Below are 20956 nucleotides of genomic sequence, written 5' to 3'. Positions count from 1 at the left end.
ATTATTCCTTCTGGCTCCCAGAAGTTGTTGTTAAAATGCCTTTATGTGCTTATTAAATATGGCAGCAAATATGGCAGAGTTGGGAAGTCTGCAAAGCCCCAGCCAGGATACCTTCATAAATTAAAGCTTTTCAAGACAGGAAATGCAGCTGGGCAAGAACCATCAGCTTTGCTCCAGTTTACATTTCACACATCACAGTTCTGCAGTTTTTGAGACTCAGACTGCATATGGATTGCAATGCTTCGGAGCCATTTCACAATGACCACAATATGCAACGATTTCCAAGTCTATTTTGTGCAGAGAACACAAAAGCTGCGGACATTAGCTTAGATGGCCTCCAAATAAATCCAACACCGCAGCTAAAACCTCTAAATGTGATGGTGCAGCTGCAGTTCAGAAGCATGCTGTCCTACAACAGTGCTGTGTTACCAGCTGGCACAGCCAAGCTCCACTTTGGGTTGACCTTTAGGTTCAGCAGCGCCCAGAGGGGCAGCCCTGCGCCTCCTCCTTTCCCCTCTGCTACCTCTCAAGGTCAGGAACAAAACTTCCAAGATCATCTAAACCCCAGAAATATCCAAAAAAATGACATTTTCTTGTGCTGATGCAATTTTAAGCAGCGAGCTGCTGATACTCCCAAGTTATGACTTGCTGGATTTTCAAGGGGTCAATGAACACAGAATGACGCTCGGTTTTATGCACATTTCTTTTCAGGATAAGCATGACCCCTGCTTCACATTTAGCTAAATAAATCACTGGGCAGGTCTCTGTAAGAAATGCATCACGTCATTAATCATTTGCTGGTACTCCAGCAAAGCAGATCCTTTCACGCTCTGGCCTTCTGGTAGGAACAGCTCTCAAGAACTTTGCTCTGGTCACATCCCAGGAAAGTACGAGCCATGTGGAAGTTGTGGATACCATTCAGAAAGACAGTTCCCGTGACTCACATGGATTGAAATGCTAAAGGAGGCACTTGGTGAACACTGCTGCTACTAGAAACTGCACCAAAACCTTCACAGCTTCCTCCAACGTCCAAAACATGTTAAAGTATGTCATAAAGGGAAGTGCAGGATGATAGAGGACTTTACGTCCTATCAGTTCATCAAAGAGAATACTTATTAAATGTATGAGTAGCCAGATTTTGCCAGCTCTCCTAATCATCACGTGTACTCTAAGAGCATTACTGATGTTCATATTCAAGGCTTCCTTAATGGCAGCCCCACCAGACCCAAAGCAAATTGTGCTGTAAAAATATATACATATATAATAAAGACCAATCTTTATCAAGTATGATTTCTGATAATTAAGCATTGACTTCGACTCAAGTAACAAATAAGCACCCACATGCAGATATAACCAGTGCCTTCAAGCGTTAGGACGTGAGGATAACTGTGTATCGCCTCTAATCAAGGATAGAACAGATAAATAAACATTTACTCCTTCTCCAAATCCTGTGCTATTCCTTTCCTTCCTTTATGTGAATTTCCTTCCATCACGTGAATTTGATGTAAGAAAGAAGAGGGGAAAAGGGCTTTTTTTTCTTCTCTAGATAAAGGTCAGCTTAACTAGCAAAATCTGTAACAATCCCTTTCTTGGGCTCAGAGTAGACAGGATATCAATTCACAACAGATATTAAAGTGAATGTAAAACAAAACAGACTCAAATCTGCTTTGTAACCTTCACCACATCTATTGTAAATCTCCTTACTGCACCGAGCAGAGCCTGTACCTTACAGCATGTCTGCAAGTCTATGCGGTGAGGACTAAGACCAGCCCTGCAAAAGATGTCTCTGGAAAAAGCCATACACTATTATTCCCCCCATGGACACAGTCCTCCCATTCAAAACAATTATAGAAGAGAAAATCTTGACTAGAACAAGCTCTGGAAAACAGCTTTCCCATATAAAACTCTTGCCATGATCAGCTTCTTTATTTCAGTCGGACAGATTCCCTAGCTCGTAGCACAGTTCCCAGCTGCTTATCACTGCTGACATGTTGGCTCTCTACAACACAGCTGGCCGTGTGCCAAACTACATGAAACAGCAAAACTAAGTCTTTAACATCATCCTCATGTACAGCCTTGAGAAACAACTCCAGCACTGCAAACAACCCCCTTGTTTCTTACCTTCAGGTAGGAGTATGGGTTATTCAAAGCTGTGTGCAGTGCAATCCTTGGGGCAGCATTCAAGTGCTCGCGGAGAACGCTGGCTGTGTTGAAATACACAATCTCATGCAGAGTCTTGTGGTCTGCTGGAACAAGGTAACGTCTGAAAAAATAACACGAGGTTTGGGATGAGGGGGTGAGAAATAAGCTTTACCTTAAGGGAAAACATGAATTCTACTGCAGTCAGAGACTACAATGATGTATTCAGACCAATACTGACAGATCTCAAAAAGCAAGATGAACGGGGCCTAAATCAATTTTGAAGCAAAGAAGTTAATAATTAACACCTCTACACCATATAATCAAAGAATCACCAAGGTTGGAACAGACCTCTAAGATCCTCCAAGTCCAGCCATCCCCCTACCACCAATACTTCCTTGCTACACCATGTCCCTCAGTACAACACCTAGAGGTTTCTTGACCTAATGGATTTAGTCTAACGGATTTAATTTATCTCTGGCCCAGCTAGAATTCTAAAGTCAAAAATGAGGGCATAAATGCCAACACCAGTCATGTAGCTCTACTTCACAGATCTTACTCATCCATCTTGAGGTGCCCTGATGAGTCTTTGCTCAACTCCGTCTTCAGATATGAAGCTTTTTTGTTCTTTTTTGGCTCAGCCATACTTCTATCAGCTTCTCTACTCCCACCCATGCTGCCACCACACACTTTCAGCCCGCGACTTCCCTTTACTAAAGCTGTACAGTAATAAGTGCCTTCGTCTCTTAGCCCACACACCCCAGGTCTTTCAAATTTTGTTACATTACTGCCTCCAAGCCTCTATTTGCTACGCCTTCCTTACTTCCACTAATCTACTGAAAATAAATGGTTGGAAGAGTGCTCATGAAAGAAAGAAGGTGGGGGGGAGAAGCATGCTTTGTACCATGGGGACCAAGAGACAATTTTGACAAGACTTATTCCCATGCCAACTTGTTAGCACAATCTCTGTTTTAGTGTATAGTGCAAACTGATGCAGAAGTATCAAACGGGAAAGCTCACCTTACAAGGCTGTCTATATAGTCAACAACTTCAAAACGAAGCATTTCAAACTTTGTCAGCTTCTTAGACCGCCTTGATTCCTTCAACTCCAACAAAGTCTGTAAAAAAAAAAACAGTGCCTAAAACTACATGGGAGGTAGTTACTCTCTGGAGAACACAATCGACATGTTGAACATGTATAAGTAATTTTTGCTGGCTTGTCTTCATCGATGATGTTAAGAAATGTGTTACGTTTATTTAGGCCAGTGTATCCAGTTCTCAAACTGGTAGGAGTTACGAAAATTCTTCAGGCCTGAAGCTTGAAGAAACGTGGGTTAGGCAGAAGCATAATTTACAAGTCAAATACAAAGAAATCTCCTAATTTGCATGTTAAAATCCTAGTTAATGACAGATATTTTCTATCATTTTCTACACATCAGGTAGGTCTGACATACAGAGTCGGTATTACTTCATTTTTCAGAAGAATTGCTTATACAGAACTTTTACCCAGTGCTCCAGGAAGCAGGAAAGACCTAACCATGGACTGATATATCTGAAGAAACATTCAGTTAAAGAACTAGTGAGTAAAGCCAACACATGCCTAACCTTCTGAAGATGATAAAGATTTGTCTTCTTCTGGAGCTCTTTTTGCGGCGATATGGACTCATCTCGTTCTTCGTACACTTCTGCTATGGGAACAAAACTAGTGCTTATTATGTGGGGGTAAACTCGTCCCCCATACCTATAAACCTCCTAACCCAAGCAATTTGAGAAGCATTCAGAGTTACCTGTTCACAGACAATAATACAGGCAGCTTTTGAGTCTTGCCCTTGTAAATGACTGTTAAGTCAGCAGTGCAGCTTATCCAGCAGTTATTAAGTAAGTGAAGCAATGCACCCCTGAGAAAAGATCCAGCACTAGCCTTGCACATCACTTGAAATCCACTTAGGTCATTCTGGGTCATAAACTCAGCATTTGTAAACTGGACAGATTAGTGCAAGACGGTATCGATGCTTAATGAACGTTCAAGAAGCCATACACACCGCATTTCTTTTCCTTTACATTGGCAACAATTACTAAAATGGAAATAAGCCCACACACTAAATGTAAAAACTGCAACCAGAGTAGCAAATTGAAAGCCTGCTCATGTATTCTGTAGTCCGTATTTATTTTCATCTTAATTTATAATCAAATTTCATTTTCATAGCCATGTAGTTTGTTAATTTGGGGGGAGGGTTAGCTTGAAAACAAACAAGCAAAACCGCTGACAGAACAATCAAGGCCACACTGAACAATAAAGGTTACGTCCTATTCATAATGTAACTAGGTTTCTTGCCTTACTAATGGACAAAGATGTTACCAAGATGGAGATTTCACCTGCAGATCATAAATAAAGCTCCCATCAGCAGTACCAATCATTGTATACAAAGCTTGTTAATGATCTACATAGAATGCATGGACTCATTAGACCTTGCTTTAAAAACTTCTTCAAATCATCATTTGAAATAAATACTGACTTTTTGTCTTATTGTTCTGTATGTTGCCGTATTCTCATTTGTTTTTCTTTCTCCCCTCTCCCCCCCAAGGTAAAAATCCAACGATTTGATCCAATACTTCTGGAAAGTTTACATTTTAAAGTGCTTTAATTTTAATTTTCCAAACTAGATCAACCATTAGGTTTTCCAATGTAGTTCAAGATCTTCAGTGCCAGCACCTTCAGTGAAATACACGTTTCTTTTTAAAGCAGCCCCCTAGTTCCTGTACCACAGCCCTGACACTGCTGTATCTTTTCACAATTACATGCTACAGTCAAAAAACCAACAATTTTTCTTCTAAAGACGCCAAGCTTAACCTACTTGTCCAAACAGAGTGTTGCAGCTCCAACTGACAATGACCTCCATTTAATACGCATACAAAAGATGAGATGGTAGCCACTTCATATTCAAAAGAGAAACAGGAGGGAGCCCTTCTTTACAGTTCAAAGGAAAGAACCAAATTCCCATTCCAGACAAATGCTGGAATACATCAGTTCCTGTTTCTGATGGAATATGGCACTTTTTGTTAACTTGTCTCTGAAAGATGGAAAACTGCTGTTCATTTGCATTCCTCAAGTTTCCACAATGAGCCCCTACCATGAATAACCAGATAGAGGGGCAAGATTAGTCACAGTGTGTCAATAGCGCTGTGACAACCAACACTGGTCCAGCTTTCGTGTGAATCTAACTGAAGGTTACTGCAATGACTTTATATACATTTGGACTGAACACCACGTCAGAAGGAAATCTGCTTCTGTTTATCTTTCAAAAAGTGTTTTGTTAAATATTTTTAGTAATTGCAACATCTGGTGAAATGCTCAGAATACACATGACAGATCCAGTGAGTAATGTTTGCTGATCTGTCCAATTTCTTATCTTACATCACTCTTCTGCCTTAGAAAAGCACGAACTGCAAACCAGTAAAGCATATAAACATGTCCTAATTGTGTCTTGTAATTCAAAACAATCTGGAAATATCTGACAGCTTGTTGCAATGAGGGAATATGACCAGGAAAAAAAAATACCATTTGTCCGATTACAGAATAGTTTCAGTTTAATCTGCAAGGGAACGTATGACGATGCACACCCACCTTCTAGTTTCTGAAACCGGGTCAAGAACTCCTTCAGCTTCTCTACTATCTCATCAAACTCCCTTCCAGGAGATGACACAAGAATTTCCACACACTTTTGAAGCATGGTTACCAAATCAGACTTATTCAACATCCTAAAAGACACAATTATGGACACAGAATGACGAAAACATCTTTTGATGTTCTTATAAAAAAAAAAGGTAAAAATAACTAGAAAAAAATCCTTTTCAAGGAGACAACCTCCATAAAGACAAGTTTTTTCACCTTTTGACAGTAAGAGATATCAAACAAATGCAAACAAACAGACAAAATTTAGAGAATTTGTAGCTTTTGAAACTGTGAACCCCATTACAAAAAACATAGTAGGGTTTAAAACTGATTCCAAAGAAGATGGTATATTATGAAATCAGAATGTCTGAGTTTCAGCTGGGACAGAGCAATATACATTCACCCATGCAAGAAGTACATTACTCTCTGTGATTCAAAACGAGTTCTCAACCTGAACTGGAATGACTGCTTTCTGTATTTATTTGGTACCACCCAACCACTCCTAGAATCACAGCATCGTTTAGGTTGAAAAGGACCTCTCTCAGTCACCCAGTCCAAGTTCCAGCCTAGTGTTTACTTACTTTTATTTATGTATTAGGGCATTTTGTAAACGTCACCAAGCACTTCCCTGTTTCACAATCTTCATTCAAAAGATAACCAAGCAAGTCCTTGCTCATATCCACAAATGAGCTCCAGAATTAAGGCACCAGATCCAGCCAGTACCTCTACACATGCATGGCAAGAGATTCCAATTGCCAAACACCACACAGTTTTGAACAATCACATATTTGTAATAGCTACTGTTTCTAATAGCCCTACTCAAATTATCCGTGTGGTTTTGCTTTCTCTTTATAAAGTACAAAACAAAGACGCCAACAGTTAAAGGATTCCATAAGACAGAAAAGATGTGGATGATAACAAACCAATGATGATAACAAACCAATGAAATGGCAGCCATGACTGTGTCAGGCAGTGGGTCTCCATGTCAGCGAGCTAAACATCGTCCAAGACAGATTTAAGGAGGCATTTAGAAGAGGCTGGGGCACCTTTGTTGATGACTGGAAGGGCAAGTGCAATTCAAGCTCCAGTTTCTGATTAGCAGTTGATGTTTACCTGATTTGCGGTTATGGATTTTTGCGAGGCAGCAGTTGCTTTTACATACCTTCATTTTGTACAGAAAAACAGCAGGAGCTAACAAAAGGAAGGCGACCTTGACCACACAAAGGGTAGAAAACATTTACTGTTATAGAGAATAACAGATGAACAAGACGGCCTTGTTCCAAGCATGAGAAAACACTGCAACAGTTAAATAAATAAAATGACAAGAGGATGATGAGATGTATAGATACATAAATGGAAAATACGTTCTTTTCCATTCATTTATATTAGTGTTTTTTTTCCAATGTGCAAGTTCTAGAAGTATCCCAGACAGAAGAACCTAGGGAAGAACTTGTTTACAAAGATGATAAGACTAGGAGGTCCAAACAACAGGCAAAAGTATTGTTACTGCACACTGGGAAACAGTAAAAAGTCTTTTCCAGCCTTCTGGATCCAAGACTACTGCAAGGTATTCCAGGTATCAGAAACTGTCTCACATCCTCCAGATACATCTAATAAGTATCTCTTATTACTCAGATGTGAGTTACGGAAGAGAAGAAAGGAAGCCAGGATGAAACCCACAGAAACTCTTTCATAATGCTGAAGGGAGAATTGCCTGAAGAACTGATAAGACAAGTGGACAACACAATGATATAGAATGGCTGGACTGTGATAAGCAGCATGTGACCAATGACATCAGCAATCAGCAGCCAAAAACACAGTACCATATTCAGACAGATAGAAGACTGTCCTTAAAACGTTTTGCCACATAAATCTTGACCAGATGCCCAAGCCAGTTAGCTCTCCATAATCATTGAAGAGAGACATTCTCCTACATCTCTTTATTCTCTCTCTTCGAACTGGATTGATTACCTGCTAAACCTCACATTCACTCCCTCTCTTCTCTAATTTTCACTTCTTTAATACAACAAAGAAAAGAAAGATGACTCCAGAAAACACTGAAAAATAACAGAAGGGTGAACACAAGGAATATCAATAGGCGATACAGCCCCTAGGAAAGCAGAGATATTAAAGAACAGTCAATAAATTCCATGGTAAAACAAAGGAGGAAAAGCAAAGAGGACTCAGTGGAAGGGCAAAGATCATACTTTGCCACTTCCTTCTGAAACACACCAGCAAGATCCCCATACAGAAAAATCAGAGATGGCAAATATTTGTTAAAGGGGAGAAGGGAGTTGAAGAAAAAGCTCAAAATATATATATATATGAAGAAGTTAGAAAAAAAAAGATGGAATTTCTGGATTTAAAACAAAAACCAAATCAAACTAAAACAACAACAACAAAAAAAACCCCTACACCTTATATATGAAAGCAATAACCCTGATTACTGATATTTCTATTCCACTCTGATCAGTGTTATCTCTACCAGAAATCCCATGTAGTGGTTGCCAGGGTAGGAGAAAAAAACAAGAGAGATGAACAGAAAAAGAATGAAGAGGGAATAAGCCAGAATCTGATGGCAGCATCAACCAGAAAGCAAATGAATTCAGAGTGGAGGAAAGCAAATTAAACACGGGAGGAGAAAAAAGGAGAGGTAAAAACGGCCAAGAGTCACTATATGTTACAGAACAAACAGAACAGAAAATCATAGTGACACATTTGTGACAAAGGGCAGATAAGTGATTGAGTGCTGTCAAGATTCAATAGAGTCAGAACTAAGAAATGACTGCAGACATGACAACTCATGCAAGCAATCCTTCCAATGGGATGAGGGTAAAAATATAGTAGAGCTGTAAAGTAGAGCTGTTGGAGAATGCAGTGTGGTAAAGGTACAGTATGGAGAGAATGTCTCTTACGTACATGAGCCCAGTGATCCTCCACCCACCACAGACATGGTTTTTCTATTCAATTTAAGTTGTCAAAACATCAAACCTCACAACCTCAGACTCTTGACATGGAAGTTATGGTAACAGTGTTGTATTAACTCTTTGAGCAACATAAATAATGCACTGTTACAGCAAATGCAGTTATCAAGAAACAGTTACTTGCCACGAGAGAAAGTTTAAAAGTCTGTGTTGCAACACGGTAACTTAAAGGTTTTCCGTTATCAAAACTGTCTTAGATGATTTTTCGATTTTAAACACTGATAGATAATACATCTCTCCTAAACTTCAATAACAATTAGCACAATCCCTGTACAAACTCAAAGACAAGTTCTATGTGGGAAAAAAAAAAAAAGGGAAAAAAGAAAAAAGGCAGAAAAATAAGAAATAAAGGCCACAGTTACCATTTGGAACAGATTCTGCTATTTTCAGAATGGATCACAGCTTAGGCCAACTAAAACTAACAACTTGTTTGACCAACTGTTAATAAAAAGGCTTTGAAAAATATAGCGTAATGATGTTGAAAGAATACTGAAAGAATACCTAACAATTATACAGCTCATGTTCTCATTTACATAAATACACCTCAGCGTCTCCAGCATACTTACACTGGGCATAAGAAATATTAGATTCCAGCTGAGTTTCGTAGGAAACAGCAGGAATACAAAATGAAGAAAGCAGGCAAATGTACTTGACAACAATCCAACAAGCTGCAGATCTTCAGTGCAGGTTGCATGCTCAGCTTTAAGTTCCACAGTAATAGACGAGTGATATTCTACATGTGTACAGTGGTATTAAATAGAATAAAAAAGGGATAAAAAAAAAAGGATTAAAAAGTCACCTTGCTAACTGAAGAGATGACTCATATTCCTCTGTCTCCCACACTCGGTTTTCCAAACACGCACAGTGCAGTTCCCTGATCTGTTATGCAGAAAGTAAGGAAAGAATAAAATGTTTTTACAAGCTAAGCACTGAAGAACTCTTACAACAAGCTTTTTAAAGTAACGTGAAATTCCTTTAGAGCTTCTTTCCCAAATAGACAGAATGACTGCAACATAAATCAAGAGCGTTCAGTATCTTGTACAACTAACCCCTGCATTGCTGGAGTCTGTGTTGCTCTGCACCAGGTTTAAAACAGCCAGCTGAAGGTAACTGCACAGATCAGTGAGGGACTAACTAAACAACTCTTAAATCCCAAATACTGGGAACACTTCAATTCTGTACTTAGGGATGGACTCTAAAAACACTGTAAGAGATTGAGAACAGATAAGCACACACACAGAATATACTGCTCTTTTAGAGGAATAAGAAATTGCTTACTATGAGGATGACTGATATTAGAACAATATGGCTGTTAGAAGCAATTATCACTGTTCCCTTACTATCATTTTATTTTGCACAGAAAATTGTTAAAACTCAGCTACTCAGATTCTCATAATGAGACTGTTTGACTCTCCCAGGTATTAGAAGAATATACACTGTTTGCACTTCAAAGAATTGGAAGTGTGGGAAAAATCAACTTGCCAATTCACTTTCTGATCTGTACATTTGCCTCCTTCTACAAACACATTCCTGCTGACTGACCAGCTATCATCCCTGCCAGCAGAGAAACCACACGCTGTTCATCTCCTCCCATGGCAAGAAAGCATCTGTCTCCATTGGAGAAGTAGGGGGCAAAACAGCAGAGCAGTAAATAAAAAGCATAAATACTAATTCAGACGTCATACTGGGAAACGATGAAAGATGTTTCATTGAAACAGAGTAAGAGTACTTCACCTGCTTGCCCAAAGGATACTTTGGAAGAGAAGATGTGAAAACATGAAGACATCTCAGAATGGGAAAATAATTTTCATGGTAGACATTCAAGTCCTCTAATAGCTTCTGCACTGCTTCCTACAACAACAGGATAACAAAACAATCAGAAGTCATTCTGACATGAATTTGTTTAAAACCTTCACAAACTTCTTAAAACGACTCCGAGGTTCTGATGCTTCGGTGTGCTGTGATTTAAACCCCCCATTTTCACTTAAGACCACCAAGTACAAATGCTTCAGTTCGATAGCTCACTGCAATCACACTGCGTATTTTAAACCTTTTTCTTCCATCTCACTGGAGAGCTGTTATTGATTAGCATAAGTATCATTTGCAACAATATTTAGCTGCTGGGATATCTCCTGAAACCAAGACAATACATGTAATAGGTACTGAGAAATTACACAGCTACATTTATTCAAGTCTTTATTAGTTGCTTTATTTTTTATCACAAGCACTTTTAAAAATCTCCCTCTTGTATTATGGGTGGCTCCTGCTTTTATTAATGAGATATACATACAAGGATCAGATGGCAGATACAGTACATAGAGTTGCTGCTTCTATGTGCTTTTAGTTCAACTTGTTTATTTATGGATTCAGATTTTCAGAAACAGGAAAAAACAAGCAAACAAAAAAGCCATGTATCAGGAAAAAGAAATACGGGACTGCTGCCACTGAATTGACCAGTTTGCACCTCATCATCGCTGGCTTCCCATGGAAGAATCTGTAACGCTTCTGGAAAATCCCACTAGAAATTCCTGCTGGCTGTGTTTAAGTACTTTAGGCTCACTACAATTAAGTTTATGAATGAGAAGATCTTGTGCCCCTTGATTGTAGTCAAGGATCGTAAGAGAATATCAGAATTTTCTACATTTTCACTACCCCTTTGTCATGGTTTTGTACTGTTGCTGTCAATATTCTACATCATGACATCATGTGCAGTATGAATCATTAACTGAGGGTACAAATAGTGGTAAACTGTTTTGGTGGTATAAGAAAGTGTAGCTGTTAATGGCATACAGAAGTGTAACAGAGGGTATGTGGAAGTGTAACAGAGGGTATGTGGAAGTGTAACAGAGGGTATGTGGAAGTGTAACAGAGGGTATGTGGAAGTGTAACAGAGGGTATGCGGAAGTGTGGAAGGTTCATGCTCCAGATCTGTGGAATGGCAGCATCCCGAGTACTCAGCTCTTGGAGGAGAACTACATATCCCAGGGGACGACGCGGCCAGAGACGAATCACCGGAGGAGGAGGACACATATATAATCTCACTCCCAGGCTGGAACGTCCTTCTTTTCGCTCTATCGCTTTGGAGCGCTCCATCCCTGCCGTCTCCCTCTATCAGCAACATTCCAGCCTGTTGCCTAGAGATCACAGTAGGCCCCCCGGTTCTCAGGGACTCTTTTTCTCTCTCTTTCTCTGTCTTGATTGATTTAGTAGTTGCAATTATATTTTATCATATTGTGTCATCTTGTATTCCAATATTATTCGTATTTAGTAAAATAAGTTTTCTCCTTAGATTGCTGCCACTGTTTTTGTTCATTACCCTCCTTCCAGGGGCAGCAGCCTCTATCACAGGTAAATCTAGATAACCCGATTACACCCTTCACTAAGCTCTGAGTGAACCACTCCGAGCAGTAAAAATAATGAATAAATGAAACAAAACAAACCACCAAAGCTCTCTAAAGTCAAGCTAAAAATAAAGGGTATCGAAGATTTAAAATGAATCGAAACAAAATAAAATCCTTCTCTGCAGGCAATATAAGGAAAACTAATATGTGGAAGACGCAAGTATCAAACTGCAGGCTGAAATCAACAACGAGCTGGTGTTGCAGAGAGTTTTATGAAATTAAGAAAAGGTTTGAGATGATAAAAATCATTAAGACATTTCTCCTTTGTGGACTTACCAATTAAAATGTAAATGTCACTAGCTTAATAATTACTAAAATGACTTCCAAGACCCTAAGATGGGCGCTTCTAGGTTTCGATTTGAATGCTAAGAATAATCATTAAAGAAGAGTTATCAACACCACAAGAAAAACAAACTGAGAGAAGAAAGCAAGTTCTGTTTAATGTTGCTAAATCTGTTTTACTCCACAAAACTGAGAACACTCTTGCATCTGTATTTCCCCTATCAGGTCTCTCAGATCAAGACTGATGCAGTTACATAAGTGGAAATGCAGTATGTATTTTGCCAAATAACAGAGTGGGAAGGCTTATTCTGTTTCTCTCATTTCTCTTTTAGTAGAGATTGAAGACATGATTAGAAGATGATGCAACATTATTTCAACAAAAACAGATCAACCCACTTACATAATTTCAAATGAAATTTGCCAGAAAACCTTTCAGACAAAGCAGTAATCAATTAGGATGTAAAACTGAGGAGAAAATGCACTTGAATCCTGATTATTCTAAACAGGTGGGACTCTTCCCGCAGTTTAAAATAAAAGAGAGGGAAAAAAAGGACCAACACAGACAACAAACAGCAGCTGAAAAAGAACACTGCAAATGTAGTTGGTAAGTTTGAACAGCAAGTTTACCTGGTCCTTAAAGTGAACAGTAAATTTTTAAGTACCATCGCCATCACATCCTTAAAAGTACTTCCCAAGTTAGGAACGGTACTGCAGGTCAGGAAGGTATACAGAAGAAACAGCAGCTCATTAATGCTAATGTGGGTTTTTTTCCCCCCAAGTAAATAATGCTGCCAGCTTGGCAATGCAATCATAGTCCTACTGCTATTGCAGAGATCAGAACTAGTGCCTTATGGTAAGGTTTATCAGAAGCATTATGTGCACACAGACACAAGAGTTCTGGCTGTTTCTTTCCCAGACTTCCAGGGTAGCGATGAGCTTATGAAATAAGGAGTGTATTGTACTTATTAAACATACTGATGAATATTCAACTTATAAAGCAGCAGCCCATTAAGCGGTGTTTAAACAAAGAAGCAGTCACTGCCGCTCATTCCCACTCCTTCCTCCCTTCCTGCTGTTTTAGCAGACACATTTATGCACCTGCAGAGAGAACAGGTTGGGGAAATTATTCTGCAGAAATAAGCCAGCAGAAAAACTCCACAGCTTTTTGTTTTTGGTCAGGTTATTTAAGTTGGATTGTTTCTCTGATCACATTTATACTGCAGCCATGCAAGCTGCTGTGCTGGCACATCTGCTGAGGTGTGAATAAACAGCAAGGAAGCAGCAGTTGCTGAAGCTATTTTCAATGCTGAAAACCATAGATCAGAAAATCACACATAAATCATCTCTAGCTTTGACTACTAGAATTGCATTGCACTCGCAAATTTGTCCGCTCTCTTTCAAACATTAGCAACAACAGTCTTCTTTTCTGGAGAAGAGGCTCAGGAGAGACCTCATCACATTCTACAACTTCCTGAAGGGAGGCTGGGATGAGGAGGAGTTTGGCCTCTTCTCCCAGGCAACAAATAGGACCCGAGGAAATGGCCGCAAGTTGTACTAGAGGAGGTTTAGATTAGACATAAGGAAAGACTTTTTTCTCTCAGAGAGTGGTCAGGCACTGGAATGGCTGCCCAGGGAGGCGGTGGAGTCGCCATCCCTGGCAGTGTTCAAGAGGCGTCCGGATGAGGAGCTACAAGATCTGGTTTAGTGGCTTGTGGTAGCAACAGTAATGAGAGGATGGTTGGACTAGATGATCTTGTAGGTCCTTTCCAACCTTGCGATTCCATGAATGTTCTTCATATTTGAGAAGTACCAGGAAGACCTGCTAGGATACATGAGTAGCTTTGTCTTTGGTTGTACCATTTGCCCAACAGGTTGCTACACTTCAGGTGAAGTTGAGAGAAATGTTTTATCCTGAACGATGCCTGCACTGGGAGGGATTCAGCTAATGATAATTACCAACAGATCTTTTAGAGGACGATGAACACTTAAAATGCTCACAATAGCAGCTTGGCTTCAATCACCTGACAAACTTCTAGATAAACACGCAGCATAAATTAAGATTTTCAACCTGCACAACATCTGGTGTGAACGTGCGCCTTAGGACTTGGTCTGCCCTACTGCGTGCAATCAGAGACTGCTCGGAGGGTACGGAGGATTAAAAGCTTAAGAAATAACCTTCAAGATTAGTTACTCATTCTTTAAACACTTCACTGACTTTCCAAGAAACTCAGTCTGAGTAAGCACTATAAGACAAGACCATAAATAAGCCTCATAACCTTCTCTCTAGGCAGTTTTATTTCTACACGTAGCTAAAAGCTGATGCAAGAAAAACTGTGCAGCCTTGTATAAAAGTACCGGGCAAACCCAGAGATTTGGAACTTTGACCTGATCCTAATTCTCCACCACCAGACGTGAAGCAGAGTACGTAGTGTATAAAAGAAGTCATGGGAACCATACAGCTTAGTCATGTGATTTATTATCTTCCACATAAGTTAATATATTTGGAAAATAATTTGTGCTACCCAAAGATGGTCTTAAAATTTTACCTTTAAGGAAGTGTCTGCTGTCAGCAGTGCAATCTGTTTCTCTGAGACTTGACTTTCCACAAACCTGACGGCAAGGAAAAACAGGAACACAAAAATTACAATGTAGATTGAGCTTAAAAAGTTTTACGGGTAAAAAAAATCAAAAGCATTTACGCTGCTGTAAGGATTTACTTGAAAAGATTCAAAAAGGGGCAGTCAGATCCAGCAAGTTGAAAGGCCACAAGAAAACCCTAGAGATTATGTTCCATGTCAGCTTAACAAGTCCAACAGTGATTTATGGTTGCTTGTTTTAATAGCTTGCGTCTCTATTAAGGACAAGAGGGAAAAACAGAGTATAAACCACAGAAGCTATACTCCCTATACCAGAAAACTTAGGGTTTCTGAAAATACTGAGCACCATCTTCCTTTAGATAATTTCTCTCTTTACACAAACATATGCACCAATAGCCCATAGTTTTCGCACTTTACAGATTCCTTTCATCATTCTCAAAGCTGACTAAACATAAGACTGTCCAAAAATTCATTTCACCTCCTACCTTCTAAAAGAGGGCAGTCTTCGAACGTTTTCACACTGATTATGTGATAAAGAATTCACCCTCCTCTTTGCTTCTTCCAGCTGGCAACACAGTATACTAAGAGGATTGGAATGAAAGTGCTCCACAATACAGAGCTGAAAAAGAAAGCAAGAGCCAGTGATGATAACAAAATTCACCCTTCCTGCTATGTCTACCCTTCAAGGCTTTCTTATCACTACAGTACATACAGTACAATGGCAGTAATTGCACTCCTTTAAATAAATGCACTACCATTCGTAAACATTCCACAAGTCACATCACTACACTACACTGATTACAGAGCTTTAAATGCAGTCATATAACTACCTTTTTTTGCTCTATGTGCTACTCAAATTCAGTATCTCATCATTTCCCCTCTTACATAACTATGGTCTGTCAAATATTTTCTATTCATTTATGCAAATTACTGCAATCTTTAGGTTACATATACAGCTCCAATGTTCATGAATGTGTATATATTAAGATATGTAAATCAACTACAGTATACAAGTAAACTTACCATGTCCTCATTTCAATTTCTGTTTCATGTACACAAAAATACACTGCTAAGTTCTTACTGTGCACAAATACAAATTCCCTGTCACTGATTTTAGCTGTCTTAAATATTCTTAGTACCAGGGCCTTACAAAATAAGCACGTGTTGATCACATCTAGTCTTAAAAACAGATGGAAAACCTCACTAAAAATATTTAAAGCAAAAACCATCAAAGTCAAGAGACACTTCCTGTCAGAAACGTTAGGGTTACTCCTAGACATAACTGGGACCATGGTGATCCCTTGTAATCATCACTTAGGAAATCTGATCTGAAATTGCTTCCTTGATACTTCCTTGAGTACTTTGATGCACAAGGACACAGACATATCCTGAGGACTAGGGTTTGTATTTCCAAATCAGGCCAATGGGGAATCCTTAAGTCCTGGCAACTCTTTCACATAAGAGAAGCTGAATCTTAAACATCAAAGAACCCTGGATACTCTAAATGCATATGACTTGAAAATATCAAGTTTTACTGGCAAGTTCCTCTGTGGCACCAAGCAAATAGAAACAAAATACAGAGAAGTTCACAAGGAATAAAAGCTACATTGAGACTCAGAGGCAGAAATACATCTAGATACAAAGACAAGCAAAAAAACAATCAAAAAAACAAAAAAACATATCCTGTGTAATTTTAAACTATTATTATTATTTTTATAACTTCACCAAGTCTTCCACATTGTCTCCTGAGAGGGTAAATGTAACTCCTGAATTGCTGCACAGCTGATTATAAGCATCACCTACTTAGCGGCAAAAAGGAAGTGACCCTACAGCTCCTGTTTCTCTGAAAACTCAAGTGTGAATGCAGAAATTGCTCCAGAAGGACTTCGAGCATGGAGTGGGGAAGAGACGTTGCTGTAGCTGACTCACACCATGACAAATCCAGCCCAAGAGGATCAAAGCAGCAACTTGATACCCAGACGGAGGGTAGTGCCAAGGGTGTTTGAAGCTACAACTACAGCAAAAGAGAGGTGTTTCTGCCCACTGTCACAGGTCACACTAAGTGCATCTTTTAAATACAACTTTTTGTGGCAGAATGGGCTGTCCTTTAAATGCTTGCTTACACCCACTCCTGGAAGCTTTTCTTTAGAACTTTGGCAGAGAAACACCCACCTGTTCACAGAACCAAGCTGTTTTCAAAGGGCATTTTTTCATCCACATCAATGACAGCAAGAATAGGAACCAGAGATGTCTTTCAGTGTCTAGTAATCATGAATGAATCACACTTCATTTTCACCACCCATAATGTGAGTTCCTGTTACCACTGCCTACCTGAAATCCTTTGATAAAATTCTGGACAGAAAAATCATGGTAGAGGAATATGTTGATGAGAACCTGTAGAACTTTCTCACTCAGTTTAAGTGGAAACTGGGTTGTTAAAAGTACCTAAAGGGGACAAGAAGGAAAACGCAGGCATAAAAATTCTTTCCTGAATTTAACTCAGTAGAATTTATATTCACAATTTGACTCTTAGCACACATTAACATTTGAGTAAATGAAATGCTGAATATGCTGCCAACTTCTAAAAACATATCTGGAAGGACAAACACCCGTGTAAAGACTGTCTTCCAGTTTATTATTTCACCACATTTTTCTAAGTTCCTTTTAGTAATTAACGTGCAATCTTTCAGTTAGTTTTAGCTTAACATTATTCCTGTATTATTTTTTAAACTACAAACAGTGGAAAGAAGATCACTGTAACAACTGGGGATACTGCTACTTTCAGCATGTAAAACAGCAAGTTTAGAAATCCTGCACAGAGGAGTACATGCAAAATTACATAAGCAGAGTGCTTATTTGAACCGACCACTTGGATAACTGCTAAGTTTTTTACAGACCGCAGAATTCAGGCTGAACTGATTTTTTTCCTGTTCTTAGGGCTATCCTTTTCTCAGCAAGTGAAACTCGGATCAAAGCACTACTCTTCTTGAAAGAGGTGGGAAGGTCAAAGTAATAGCCCAAGCAAGTACGCACAGATGTCAGTTTAAATCAAAGATGAAAGCAGGTGTGTCTCAATGTAGAAAGGAAGCTCTCAGAACTAAGAAGCTACCCTGCAGTTATGGATACAAATATCCAAAATTCAAATCACTCAGGAACAGATTCCATTTCTAAAGCTTCAGACAAACTTGTATTTAAAAGCTGTATGTGTACAGTGTGCTTGAATACATATACTCATCCTATTCAGAAATGGAATTACCTTGTCAATTATAGTAGACAGGTGGTCCTTACAGGAAAGGGACTGGAAAAGCTCAATGCACAGCAGAGAGGAAACAGAGTGAGGAAGTAAGCTGTGGATAATCATTGGAGATGTAGCAATTCCAAAAATCAGTACGAGAGGAAATTCACCAATATGCTGACTATGGGAAGAAGAGAAGAAAGAACAACAACTTAACAGACACATTGCAGAAACTCATGAAATAAAACACATTACGTTCCTATCACAGTATTGACCCCATATGACTTAGTTGTAATAAAGAAATAAACCAAACAAACAGAAGTGTTGAGGTGTGGTGGAGGTGGTGGAGTTGCCATCCCTGGCCGTGTTCAAGAAGCGTCTGGATAGGGAGCTAGGAGATATGGCTTAGTGGTTTTCTGTAGGTATGGTAAAGAGAGGATGATTGGAGTAGATGATCTTGTAGGTCCTTTCCAACCTTGTGATTCTATGATTCTATGCAGTACAAGGAGAAAAAAAAACAAAACACAAAAGGAAGCTACTTAAAACCCTAAAACAGAAAACAAAATTAAATGATATTTTTGGATTCTAATTTCAGGAAGCAGCATAAAAAGCATCTTTCCAGTTACAGTGCTGTACCAACCCATCCAGAGAACTGAATATTAGCACTTGCTTCTTTTTCTTTCCAAAGAAATAAAGAAAAACAAGAAGAGACTTTGCACAGCTAACAGCCTCAAGAGCATTTAAATGCTGCTCTGCTACACAGAAAGGCTCGAATCCTGGGAGCTGGACTCGATGATCTCTAAGGTCCCTTCCAACTCGCACGATACTATGATACTATGATACTATGAGTTTCAAAGGAACCCAAATGTTGCTACCTTAAATCACCTCCATTCATTTTTTTATCATCCTTTACCACAGCCGCTTATTGACCTCAGTGTTTCAACTGACACTCCTACAATTACCTCCTTGTATAAACTTAAACACAAAAACAAAACTACTTATCACTGCCCACTTGTGATCAACTAATCAGAAGAACCTCTTCTTAACCCACTACATCTTAAACAGACACGTTTAAGGCAAAGGGTGAGAATAAATCTGAGTTCTACAATTAACCCAAAGAACTCTTTAATATCATGCGACTCTTCCTAGCTTTCATTGCATTCCTCTTCTCTTCTGCTTTAATCAAGCCAACTCCTAGTCATAAAAACAGCTGAATCCTCTGAAATTTTTTGAAACAAGGTCTATTTTAAAAGTGTACATGCAGCTAGTAGGCTGTGACAGACATAAACTTCACTTTGTCTGCACTCCAAATGCTCATAATGAGGTATTTATCCTTGCCACAAAAAGCAAAATAGAGCACGACACTTAAGAAACAATTAAAACCTCATTTCCCCCTGCCTTACAGTCAATTATTCCAAGATAATTGTGATTTTTGATTTTACTTCTTGAAACATCCCTCCAGAGAACCCATCTGCCAGATTTGAAGTAGAAAGCAATTTTATTGTGGGTCTCACAGCAAGTGAAATTGCCTAGCCTTATTTAGAGGTGACATCAGATGTGCATGCTGTAACTGCATTAACTCTACAACTGTGGCTCTGACCCTGCTGTAACCGCACTTTCAGCCAGGGTGCTCCTTTTGGAGAACTGTGGGGCTAATTATTGCAATGCTGGAGATGATTTTAAGGAAGACAGCACTAAGGAAGGACAGAAACGCAGAAGCATCTGAAGTAGTCTGTCACTGCTCAATCACCACTGCTAATAAGCAGCATCAACATCTGCTCCAACTCCCCTCTGGTAACATTCCCTCATTTTTACACTTCTTATCAGCTGCAAATAGAAAACCAGTAATGGAGCGGAAGAACAAAACTCCAAGTGACATTACCTGCTGATAACTACAAAGTCCTGAAGTACTTTTGTGGTGAAACTTTCCATGTCTTTGAAGATAACAACAACTGGAGGAGACTGCCAGTGTCTGGAAGATGTTCTTTTTTTGCCCGGAGTCTCAGAATCTGTTCTCTTTAAAGCCATTGGTTGTACATTAATAAACAGAAGGCAATCAAATAAAAAAAGACTGAATCCCATGTCTACAGTAATATAATGTACCAAGCTGACTCAACTGACTTTTTTGCTACAACTGTACTTATCAGAAGCATCAAGAACTCCAATTTTTCTTCGTACTGTTTGGCACAGCAGGAAAGGCAAAGAATATACAAACTGAAAAGAAACAAAGGAACTAGAGCTGTTTAGTCTGGGGAAGAGGAGGCTGAGAGGAGACCCTCTTGCTCTCTTCTAGTATCTGAAAGGCGCTTACAGCGAGAGTGGAGTTGGTCTCACTGGTGACAGGACGAGGGGAAATGTCCTCAAGTTGCAGCAGGGCAACTTTAGGTTGGATATCAGGAAACAATTCTTTACAGAAAGGGTTGTTAAGCACTGGAATAGGCTCCCCAGGGTGGTGGTAGGGGCACCATGCCTGGATGTGTTTAAAAACTGTTTGGATGTGGTGCTCAGGGACATGATTTAGTGGAGGGTTGTTAGTTAGGGTAGTATGGTTAGGTTGTGGTTGGACTCTGATCTTTAAGGTCTTTTCCAACCTGAGCCATTCTATGATTCTTTATGCCATCAAAGACAAAGACAACTCTGTGAGA

At 39.3% G+C, this 20956-nt stretch overlaps 1 protein-coding gene across 2 annotated transcripts in view; it reads right to left on the bottom strand.

Annotated features, from left to right (window-relative positions):
* ORC3 (origin recognition complex subunit 3) overlaps positions 1 to 20956 on the bottom strand; it is a 35055-nt gene that overhangs the window by 2777 nt on the left and 11322 nt on the right. The window contains exons 7-17 of one of the 2 annotated variants that reach the window (XM_072332323.1): positions 20194 to 20327; positions 18333 to 18492; positions 17408 to 17521; positions 15562 to 15695; positions 15026 to 15089; positions 10531 to 10647; positions 9596 to 9675; positions 5765 to 5898; positions 3745 to 3827; positions 3160 to 3257; positions 2122 to 2263 (exon numbers count right to left, since the gene is read on the bottom strand). In XM_072332323.1, the coding sequence (XP_072188424.1) occupies positions 2122 to 2263; positions 3160 to 3257; positions 3745 to 3827; positions 5765 to 5898; positions 9596 to 9675; positions 10531 to 10647; positions 15026 to 15089; positions 15562 to 15695; positions 17408 to 17521; positions 18333 to 18492; positions 20194 to 20327 (1260 nt within the window). The remainder of the gene's footprint in view (positions 1 to 2121; positions 2264 to 3159; positions 3258 to 3744; positions 3828 to 5764; positions 5899 to 9595; positions 9676 to 10530; positions 10648 to 15025; positions 15090 to 15561; positions 15696 to 17407; positions 17522 to 18332; positions 18493 to 20193; positions 20328 to 20956) is intronic. The other variant, XM_072332324.1, reaches the window with a different exon arrangement.

Source organism: Excalfactoria chinensis, chromosome 3, assembly GCF_039878825.1.
Source record: "Excalfactoria chinensis isolate bCotChi1 chromosome 3, bCotChi1.hap2, whole genome shotgun sequence".
Lineage (NCBI taxonomy): Eukaryota > Metazoa > Chordata > Aves > Galliformes > Phasianidae > Excalfactoria > Excalfactoria chinensis.
This window is presented reverse-complemented; position numbering and strand designations above follow the sequence as displayed.